Source organism: Coffea arabica, chromosome 1c, assembly GCF_036785885.1.
Source record: "Coffea arabica cultivar ET-39 chromosome 1c, Coffea Arabica ET-39 HiFi, whole genome shotgun sequence".
NCBI classification, from domain to species: Eukaryota; Viridiplantae; Streptophyta; class Magnoliopsida; order Gentianales; family Rubiaceae; genus Coffea; species Coffea arabica.
Window position 1 is genome coordinate 48,919,983 of NC_092310.1, and position 11,924 is coordinate 48,931,906.

General features: G+C 33.5%; 1 protein-coding gene across 1 annotated transcript; it reads left to right on the forward strand.

Moving 5' to 3' along the window:
• The first annotated feature begins 2,951 nt into the window (after nt 1-2,951).
• LOC140035137 (outer envelope protein 61-like) lies at nt 2,952-8,301 on the forward strand. The gene is made up of 11 exons (XM_072074875.1): nt 2,952-3,190; nt 4,020-4,250; nt 4,710-4,766; nt 4,864-4,992; nt 5,179-5,256; nt 5,347-5,417; nt 5,584-5,633; nt 5,815-6,013; nt 6,650-7,184; nt 7,476-7,619; nt 7,760-8,301. Exons 1-11 carry the CDS (start codon nt 3,095-3,097, stop codon nt 7,904-7,906), a joined length of 1,737 nt encoding a protein of 578 aa, XP_071930976.1. The 5' UTR covers nt 2,952-3,094; the 3' UTR covers nt 7,907-8,301.
• Nucleotides 8,302-11,924: the final 3,623 nt, after the last annotated feature.

An 11,924-nucleotide genomic window follows, 5' to 3' on the forward strand; every position in this document is an offset into this window, starting at 1 on the left:
GGGATATGGATACCATATGCCAATATTATTAGATAATATTTAAGGATGTACATAAAATAAGTGGAATTTTTTCTATTTTGTAAATCTTGAGAAATGGTTATTGTTTTAAAATGGGAGGAGTTTAAATGTTTCTAGAGCCAAGATTTTATTTGTGTCCATAAGGATTAAATGTAATATACACCAAGTTGCAATTTATCCTCTCAAACTTTTTTTTATAGGCACTGTACTCCTTAATATTTTTAGAAAAAAAAAAGTGCACTTTTTTTTAAAAAAAAAATTCTCTAGCAGGGGAGGGCATAAAGGAATTAGAACCCAAGACTTTTAAATTCTATAATCTCAAAATCAACTAATAGACCAAGGTCTCCTGGGTTAAAAAAAAAGGTGCCCTTGCTACATCAATCATTATTTCTTTTCCTTTTCATATCATTTTTTATATGCACGCCTAGAAATAGTATTTTTAATTTTATTTAACTTGGTGTATGAGAGTATTTTTAATTTTATTTAACTCGGTATATGAGATTATGTGACATGATTTTTATTTGGTTTTAATTTATGGTAAACAATGCAACCTATATTCATCTTTTATTCAGGTATTAATATTTTAAATTGTTAAAACCACGTGAAAACACTTGAAAGATGTAAGGTACTAAGGTCTGCATGGATTTACCATTTTTTTCACAAAAAAGTTTTTCAAATACATACTACAATGACACACTTCCAAAAACACATTCATACAAATCTCAAATATAACTAACAATTAAAAAAAAAACCTTCCCTCTCTATTTTGGGGATAGAATTGATAGATCACTAGCAAAAACATATTTCCAACAAATAAATTAAAGCAATTAAAAAATCTTAATTAAAACTCATTTGCTTCTTCAAAAGAATAAAATTGTGCTAAAGCTCTCAAGCACTAAACCCTTAAACATTTAGCACTATTTCGTTCTTTTGAAGAAGCAAATTGGTTTTAATTAAGATTTTTTAATTGCTTTAATTTATTTGTTGGAAATATGTTTTTGCGAGTGATCTACCAATTCTACCCCTAAATTTTGTAACCGGGTTGTTAGATGGTTTGATTCACAATTGAAAGTTTATTTCTAAAATGTAAAAGCTTAGGTTTTTAAATGTGAAGGACCAATTTGCTTCGTTTTAAATATAAGGAACGAAAAGAATATTTTTACGAAATGTGAGGGATGAAACAGGTCATTTTCCCTTACACTTTTTCCTCCGAACCACCCAACCTACTCCTTTCGTAGTAGGTATTTATTAATACACTTAAATTTCACCTAACTTACCATGTATATACATACTAACAATTATTATCTTTTCTTAAACATATATATTCCTAATTAGTTTTATCTTTTTAAAAATTTAACACCTCAAATACATCTATTTTAATGAACACGTAGACCTATTAATTAATTATTAGCTCAAGAATCTAATAAAGTTGCATGATTAACATTTTCTTTCCTCTTCTTAGGCTTCGTTTGATAACCCTATTTAGCACCTTAACTTAATATATTTAGATTTTAATATGTTCAGATGCATTTGATAACTAAAAATTGAATATCTGAATTAATTAAGTAGGATCGAATTTTCTAGACAAAATTTGTTCCGAATAATAAGTGACAAGTTATTCACTTATTACTTAATATGATATACAATCAAATGTATTCAATTTAGTACTTAATAATTCAATAACTTAATAAATTCGGATTTCAAATTTCAAATTTTAGAGTTTAATTTTTAAATTTCAATTTTATCAAACGCACCCTTAGATTCATAACAGAATAAATCTATTTCCCTTTCCAAATATCAAGTGAAAAGCCATCAAGTTCCCAGAATCCAACTTGGGCTAAAAATTTATTCCCAAACTTTCTACAAGGGATAATTTTAGAAACCTCCCATGAGGTTTCTGACCATTTCACTGGTCTTCCTTTAAGTTTTAAAAATTACATTAACCTCCACTGAGGTTAATTATCCTGTAACATTTAGATCTAATTAATAATTAAAAAGTGATGTTAGGAGCGAAAAAATAATATGATTCCATCATCTACTATATTATTTAATTAATTTAATACCAACCTGCAGATTAAACAAAAGCACTAAAATTTGCTATTTATCTTTAGAGATCAAATCACATATAGCATAAAAAAATAGTATAAAATTTTATACAAGATCCAAATTATTATTTTTAGTTACATACCTATTATCAAACATGATCAACAATAAATAATCAATAAATTTGCAACCAAAATAATATAGAGAACAAACTTTAACATCATAAATATTCTTGTCAACATATTAAGGTTAGTTATTGAAATTTTTATGGTATTAAAGTTTACTCTTTATAATATTTTGTTTACAAATTTTTTTTAATTATTTATTGTTGATTATGTTTGACAATGAATTTGTAACTGGAAAGAGCAATTTGGATTTTCTATTACATGAAGTATATTGAATGATATATTATTTTTGATGCCTATGTTATACAAATACCTGATGATAAACAGCAAATTCTAGTATTTCCTTTAATATTTAGCATAATATTAGTTTAATTAAATAATTTAGTAGATGAGGAATAGTGGTGAAATTATATTATCTTCTCTTTTCTAATATCACTTATTAATTGTTGGATGGACTAATATCTTACAAGATAATAAATCTTAAGGGAGGTTAGTATAAATTTTTAAAACTTGAACGGAGACCTGTTAAATAGTTAGAAACCCTAGGGGAGGTTTCTGAAATTATCCCTTTCTACAAGGCTGAAGGAGCATATGCCAATCATCTCCGGGTCCCTCAAACTTTCCTTATGTTTTTCAACTCCTATTTTTCTCTTTCTTTTCTGGTGGGCGTCCAACCTATTCAACACGGACAATAATTTTGTCCTTTTCATGAAATATATTTAAAAAACTACCCCTTTATAAGTAGGTATAAACCGAATAAAACCCACAAAATCCCTTCTTGATTCCATCAAAATTCGACGAATTGTCTGTTTTTCAAATTGAAAGAAATATAGGGATCTGAATAGCTCATAACTTACAATTGATAAATTTTGCTTGAATTTGTTTCAATTCTTTTTGGAGAAACGAAAATGTTTAATGGTATGATGGATCCTGAATTGATCAGATTGGCTCAAGAACAGATTAGCCGGATGTCGCCGGCTGAGTTAGCCCGGATTCAACAACAGGTAATTTCGGATGCATTTTACAATGACCCCTTTTGTGAATTTTGGATTCGATTTTGTTTTTTTGGGTTTTTTGAGAATGTTTAGGACACCCTTTTAGATTCTAAGGAAAAGCCGTGTTGTAATTTTGAGTTTAATAATCATTATTTACCTCGTTTTGAGGATTTATGGTTTTGGATATGTGCTTTAATGAGCTCCTTTTTTGACGAAATACGAGGTGTAGTACGATGTAACTTTGTTATGTAGCTGTCCTATTCATTAGATGATTTTATTTTCTTAGCTTGTCTCACTTATCTGGAGTAGCTTTGTAATTTTGTGCAACTAATGTTTTCTTTACATTTTACTTCAGTTACTAATGTTTCTTTCTGAGCATGCTTCTTTTCATGATTTTGTCTTATTGAAGTTCTAAGTTTCGAAACTTGAGGTTCAGAGTTATCTGCCAATTATGGTTATTTTTCTACTGATTGATTGGGTGGGCCTAAGATATTGATTAGTGCTCCGAAGACAATGTACAATTGAGTTAAATGTGGTTTCACTCATTTCTGGTCAAAGTTTCAGTGAAAGGAGAATGGGGTAAGGAATTAGGGGTTAGGGAACGGCTGGTAGCTGCACCTGGAAATTAGTAGAGTTTGCTCTTGATCCATTTTAAATCCTCGATTTCATAAGATTTTTAACTTTGCTTGTCGATTTGGTTGTGTTAACAGTATCTATTTCTTGTTTTTCTTTTCTCCTCCATTAGTTTTTCTTTTTTCTTTTGTGCATGAATTTTAAACCGTAATTCAAATGTATCCTAGTGCAACCTAATTGGACATTGTCAATGTGGACATTGCAGATGATGTCCAATCCTGAGTTATTAAAGATGGCTTCTGAAGGCATGAAAAACCTGAGGCCTGAAGACTTAAGGAATGCTGCAGAACAGATGAAGCATACACGGCCAGAAGAGATGGCTGAGATTGGTGAGAAGATGGCTAATGCATCGCCTGAAGAGCTTGCAGCTATGCGCACTCACTTAGATGCACAGGTTGCTTATGAGATAAATGCTGCTGAGATGCTGAAGAAACAGGTATTTCATTGGCCACCAGAGAGTAATGTTGCAAATGTAAACTTTTAGAAGTTGTTTTGAATTCTCATTACTTTCTTCAGTGAGAGACTTGAAACTGATGAATTGATAAGCTGGAAGTAAGTATTAACATAATCATAACTAGAATCTGAGTGACTATACATTTATTTGATATTTGCTTTCTTAATTTACCTCTTAGATTATGAAATCTCTATATTGACTGCTTTTTCTTTTACACTTCAATATTGAAAATAGAAGCACAAATGAAATTTGAAAATTTAATGTAAGTTTGCATTAAGGGTGGGCTTTCTATAAGTGATTTATCAGCTGCGCTTCTGAAATATGACTATTTAGTGCTCCATGGAAGTGTCATTGTTTGTTATCTTTTTCTCTGCCCTATTTTTGGAGTCGGTGCTTTGGATTAGATTTGCATATAAATATGGTTCTTTCTGTATATTACAGGGGAACCAATTTCACAGCCAGGGAAGATATACTGATGCCCTGCAAAAATATTTGCTAGTAAGTATAGCACTAGAGATGTTTGTATCTTTAGGTTCCTCATAGCCGGGCTGTACTGTGATCTTGATAATTACTGACTTGTCCTTTTTTTTTAAAGGCAAAGAATAACTTGAAAGACATTCCTACCTCCAAAGGCAGAAATCTTCTTTCAGCATGTTCTCTTAATTTGATGTCTTGTTGTCTGAAAACTGGACAGTATGATGAGTGCATAAAGGAAGGTACAGAGGTATGGCTTCCTTTGTTTTGCTCTCGGCTCAGATACTTGTGCTCTAATTGCTGAAATCATCATGACATATTCTTGTGTCTGTCTGTTTTAGCACTTGCTCTTGGAGACTTACCTTTAGTGTCTGCTGATTGTTATGGAAAATGATTAATGCTGCCTGAAATCTTACTGTGATGTGTATTGCTCCAGGTTTTGGCATATGACAGGAGCAACATCAAGGCCCTCTACCGCCGTGGTCAAGCCTATAAAGCATTGGGACAATTTGAAGTTAGTTGACTTAGTTGACTTTTGGTTGGTTGCAAATGCAAGTTTGACTACCTTTATTGTTTTAACATAGTGCATGTGTTGTTGGGTCAGAGTGCTGTTTCAGACTTGAGTAAAGCTCATGAAGTTTCTCCTGATGATGAAACAATTGCAGATGTTTTAAGGTATCCCTTTTTCACTTAAGACAGCCCTTTACTCTAAAAATTCAAAGATTGTGTCATATAACCTCATAAGCTAATCTTCCCTACTGTGTAAGTTCTTGTTGACTTTGCTTTACTTCTCAAAGCTTTTAGAAATTGAGTTTTAAGTCTGCGCTGCTTACTCATGCAGAGATGCTAAGGAAAATCTGATGAAAGAAGGTCGTGCTCAAAAATCAAGAGGTATGTAGATTTTCCATCAACAATTAGTAGGAATGTAGATTTAACCGGCCCATATATGCTGGTTTTTCAATCTGATGGAGTCTCAAAATTCAGAAATAGCCATAACTCTTGTAACTTCTTTGTGCTAAGATTATGTTCATTTCTATTGTGTTGAGGCTTGATTTTCCTTTCCATTTTGTAGGGTTGATTATTGAGGAAATAGCCGACGAAGAGCCAACCAGCTCATCTGCAAGCCATGATAGTCCTCCTGCAGAATCGTTTTTCACCAAACCACAAGAAACCAGTGGCCACTCTCAGAATCAACCTGATATCCTTGGGCGTCCTCATTCAACAAGTTCAGAGTATTTGCAGGCTTTAAAAGATGATCCAGAATCTATCAGGTATTTTTAGCTGCATGACAATTTAATTAGACAGAAATAGTCCTCTATCAAAGTTAGTACCGGAAGTTATGCAGTGCTAAAATTGAAAACTATGACGTGACAATGTCAGGGAACCTGAATACAACAAGGGCTGTGTGCATTCACTCTTTCTTTCTTTTTCCTTTTGTCTATGTTGGGTGTGGCGAAGCTGGAAAGTGTACACAATTTGCCTGATTTTCATTTCTTTCCAGAGGAAAAGTTTCATCTGTATAAAAGTTAGAATTGTCTCTTGGACTCCTTTTTATTTGTTCTTGAAGAAAAAAGAGACAATAAAATGCAGGGCTGGCCTTCGGACATTTTTCATGCAGATTGGATAATTACTTAACATTCTCTGTGCTTTATGCTACTCTGTTCAGTTCAATTTAATATGCATTTGGTTGTATCTGCATTGGCACATTTGATCGTTATTCTGCTTGTAACAAGTATTTTTTCATGTCATCATTCTGCATCTTGATTTGATTGAGGCTTTGTAATGCATGGGCATGTTCAACATTAAATAGATCTTGCATTTTATTGATTTCATACTGTTAGTTAAATATGTAAAAGGATTACTATTTCCTGAATGTCAGCCTTTTGTTGCTTTGCATTGGAATACAGATCCTTCCAAAACCTTATTTCTCAAACAGATCCTGAAACCCTAGCTGCTATGGGTAATGGGCAAGCTGAAGGTATAACTCCTGATATGATCAGGACTGCCTCGAGTGTTATTGGCAAGATGCCTCCTGAAGAACTTCAAAGGATGATTAAACTAGCCTCCTCCTTCCAAGGAGGTAACCCAATTTTAAATAGAGGATCAATGCCAACTGATGCAAGTCCTGACATGCTCAAGATGGCATCAGAAATGATGAGCAAGATGTCACCTGAAGATTTCCAACAGATGTCTGAAATGGCATCTTCTTTTAAAGGGGTTGATGGAGCATCATCATCTGCAGCTTCTAGTGGTTATAGATCAGATTACCAGTCAAAAACTCGAGATACTCAAAACAATGCAATTGTTAGTGACAATGCCAGTGAAAGTATTACTTCCCAACAGTTCCTGAGTTCAAGAAGCTTTCAGTCGAGTATGCCAAGCTCAAGTACTGATCTGCAAGAACAAATGAGAAACCAAATGAAGGATCCAGCTATGCGGCAGGTGATTAACTTATTTTCTAAGGAACAAATTATCATCGAGATCAATGGCATCTTATTCATACATCTTTCCTTTCTGAAACTAGTCTTTCCTCAAATTTGCTGTCTATATCTAAAAAATGCATCGTACTTATATTTAGCAGGTTTTGTCTGTTTACTTAATGGAATTTCGTTTATGTTTGTGTATGGAATTTAGCAGGTTTTGTCTGTTTACTTGGTGGAAGTTCAGCTATGTTGGCATATGTAGAATATTTATCTGTTGCTTAATTGTTTCATTTCCATGATTTCCTGGCAGATGTTTTCATCAATGATTAAAAATATGAACCCAGACATGATGGCAAGCATGAGTGAACAATTTGGACTAAAGCTTTCTCGCGATGATGCTGCAAAGGCTCAACAAGCCATGTCATCTTTATCACCGGAAGACTTGGATAGAATGGTAACTCTTGCTTTGAGATTGTCTCTATATAAATCATTGCATTTTCCTTTGCCTTCTTGCTTTACCTTTTTCAGGCCATTCGTTATCATGCTTATTTCTTCTGGATGTACCCTCTAAACATTGAACAACTCACATTGCAGATGAGGTGGGCGGATAGGTTGCAACGAGGAGTGGAAGGGGCTAAGAAGGCAAAGAATTGGCTTCTGGGAAGACCCGGTATGATTTTGGCAATCCTCATGCTTCTTTTGGCAGTCTTCCTCCACTGGTTGGGTTATATTGGTAAGTAGATTGGGGCTGCCAACTACCAGCATCAGCAGAATGACAAATGATCTTCAAACTAACAACAGAACGGGTTGATTAGTCTTCATTGGTCCTTAATTCTCCCTGGACCGAAGATACCTACCTATATGCCAACTTGTGTGGAGGTGCATTCAGTGGATCCTAGACATCATCCTCTGTTTGTTTTTGTAATGTGCTAGCCTCTAAAATTCACTCTTTTTATTATTATTTTATGTTCATTATCAAATTCTTTCGTTTGTAACTTAGAATAAATGATTGAAGGGAGAACCAAGTGTTCGAGCCCTTGTCTACTGTAACATTCTGAGTAAAAGTGCCATAAGTAATTCTAGTGCTTAAGATGAAAATAATACTACTGATTCTATAAATTTTTCGCTTAGAACGACCCTGTGTAGTTGAATATTCAAAGTGCATACATTTGCAACAAATGCTCATTCCTGAAAGGATTTAACGTATTGTGTTTGGATTACACGTTATTTTCACCTTATTTACATACACTGACCACACTGACTCGTTTGTATCATCATCATATTTTTCAATCATCTTTTAATTTCACATATATCACATTAAAAAATGTTACAGTATTTTTTACAAAATTATCTCGAATAATTCACTATCCAAACACACGAGATTAGAGCTAATGCAGCGCTTATGGTTCCTTGTCACTAAGTGATTCACGTTACTTTTACAGAACTTCATTCTTGCATCGCCAAACCATCACTCAATAATATAGTACCAATATTTATTTGATTCCCAAGTCAATGCAGTGTCTATTTTCTCCACGTCAAATTTAACTAACTAGCCCGCCATTACTTCTTGAAGACCATTGGCATGAGCAATGCCAGCATCTATTATCACTGTGTAAAATTACTGTCATTGTTGAGCCAGCTGCAGGCCATTTCAGACTAAAGGCTTGAAAAGAGGCTGGTCAAAGGTGAAATCAATGTTGGAAGCTCCAACATTGAAGGCAGCCAAGGTCACATCAGAATGCTTCTTAACCTCGTGGCCACGGCTGAATTGCTTCATCCATGATCCAGTTTCCGTCGACCAGTTTGGTTCTTTCGGCAAAAGCATGTTTTTTTAAGGGATCAGCCTCCTTTCCCAAGCCGACATCATTTGGCATTTTATGGTTCGAGTGTTTGCTTTGTCATGTATGACGAGGAAAGTCAAAATGAAATAGTACAATAGAGCAAAAAGTTGTGGGCTTGTGAGATCGAAGGCCACAGTTACTCTGTCCGAAAAAGATGTATAGCCACCATTTGACAATGAATCATCTGTTTCGATCAACTGCCTTTACATTCTGTATTGTTAAGAAACACTTCACCTTTTTTAAGGGAAATGGTAGGATTTAAGAAATTGAGAGAAGGAAGAGAAGAATAAAAGTCGAGAATTTTAGTTCATGGAGTCTCAATCTTAAGCTTTTTTCGAGTAAATTTTTGTCGAGTAAATTTCATTTTTATTGTTGAAACAAATAAAATTCCTATAAAGAAAAGGCTAGAGATCGAAGCCCTAGGCGGCACTTTTACTTTATCATCGGACCACCAACCCCTACCCTTAAGCTTTACAAAGATTACACCAAATTGACTTTCTTTACAAAGATTATACCAAACTGACTTTCCTCCACACCCACCAAACTTTCTTCCACTCTCATATTTACTCAGGAAATTGAAAGTCCCAAATTTTGTGACAAATAGCCAAAATCTCTATTAGTGCTATCCATATGCTCTTGGTGTTAATTCGACCTACTTGTGTACTTGAGGCTTTATTTGACTACAACTTGTTTTTAACTGCATGGCAGAACTAGAAAATTTAGTTTGAGGGGGCGAAATATATACATGTAAACTGTGGAGTCAATATAAATATTTTAAAAAGTTTTGGGGGACAAATTACGTTATCTGCGGTAATTTTTTTTTAATACGTGTAGATGCACGTCAGGTAATTCAATTTTAAATTTTAAATTTATTTTTTGTATAAGTGACATATATTTACATTCACTATATTAATAGTGGATAAAAACTTAATCCTAACTTAATATATATATATATATAAGAAATTTTGAAAAATTTTCAAACTCTTAAGAGGAGAAAGCATGACTTTCTAGAACATAGCAGGGCAAATAGCCAAATATATAAAGGAAACTTTAAAAATTCTCAAAATTTAACGGAGTACTTTTTTTTTTTTGGGTCAAAATTTAATGACGTACAAGGTATTCATTTCTAGAAATTGGGGGCGGTGGCCCCTCCCTGCCGCTGCCCGCTTAGTTTCGCCATTGACTGTGTAGAACTGAAATTCAAGAGTTGTAGGTGAGGGTTCAAATCATTAAGTGAAACTTAAGTCTCTTCTTGGGTTGTAGGTGAAGGTTCAAATCCCACTTATAGTGAAAAAAATTCAAGGGTGGAACCAGAGCATCCTTTGATTTAGTAAGATTTGTGTACCTGCTAGTTCCCAATTCAAGCCTCTTTAGTCTCCCCTTTCCCTCTAGCGTAGGAGCCTAAATTTCGAAAACTAGTCATTAAACATCATTAATGCAAGATTACCAGAAGTCAAACATGGAACTTAATTTCTCCAAGTAACAAATTGTCATTAGATGTTTTGCTATGACCTTTCCCACCTGATCAAATCCAATCATCGACAACGGTTTAATTCCGCAAAAGTACTAGATGTCGTGTGGAAACACAATCAGTAATATTTTTCAAGAAAATGAGCTGTCACTAATTCAGGATTAATTGCTAAGCAACAACACGTGAAAATTCTTCTTTTTTTTTTTTAAATTTTTTGTAAAAATTTGCTCTTCAGCTCCTTGACACGCATTGGGAAACATACATAGTATAGAGTTAATATTTACTTTTACCAAAAAAAAAAAAGAATTAGTATTTGCATATGGCATACTATTGAGATCGTGTGAATTGAAAATAAGCAAATATCAATATGATTGGAAATTAGAGGGAAATAAATAGCACTAATTTGTCAGTACTAACTGAAAAAAAAATTACTTCTAGAGAGAATGGCATAAGTTCTTTTTTTTTTTTTAAATTTAAAAAAATAGGGGCTTGTCCTCAAATTTTGATCAAATCTATGGATTTCTCTTATATTGTGTTCTTGGGGGAATAATAAGAAATACGGTTGCCCCCATTTCTGGTGACTTCTCTCGAAAAACAAAAGAAAAAATAATGGAAAATGGGAATATGGTTTGCTGACTTAGTGATCCTCTTGGTAATTAGATGACCAATTCAACGCCATTTTTTGGTGGCAATCCTTGAAATTCCAGCCACTGATGGCAACACTTAAAAAGACACTGCAGTTGATAGCTGGATCGTATAATTAGAATTTGACAAAGAAGGAATACTTCATGCTTAGACACTACAAGATTGAAAATGAACAAATTCTAGAACAAGTATATCAAATGTTTTCTTTAAAAATGGAGGTGGCTACCTTGACTTTTTTTTTTTTAACAAATTAACAGCCTAATAGGGCCAATGAAATCAAAATTTCAGGTCCAATATTATGGTCACGTCCCTAACCATTAAAACATCCCTAATTTGTCTCCAACAAAAATTTTCAAGTTGGAAGCAAAAACTAATTCTTCTCGAAGGAAATACTGTCTAGTTTATTCTTCATGGCCAACAAGACTAGCTCTTGCTCGAGCTCAATGTAATGAAAATTTTCCCCAAATTTTAAAATATTACGATGATCTCTCCTCAAATTTCTTAATTTTTAAGCCACTCTTATAATTTGCAAGGATAATAGAGAGGGACGTCGTCGCAATTGAGAGCCTAAACAATTTTACCAGGCCAAGAATACCCAGTTAACAACATTCATATGTGGAAAAAAAAGTAATTAAGTTTAAAGAAATTTGTAATAATTGCCATACAAGCAATATTATGGCAAGAAAAGATACCAATTTACATAAAATTTTCACATTTTACACCTTGTTCATATTTTATACACTTCTGAGATAATAATAGTGGACTTCAGCTAATCTTGATAAATTGGTATCCTTAATCAACG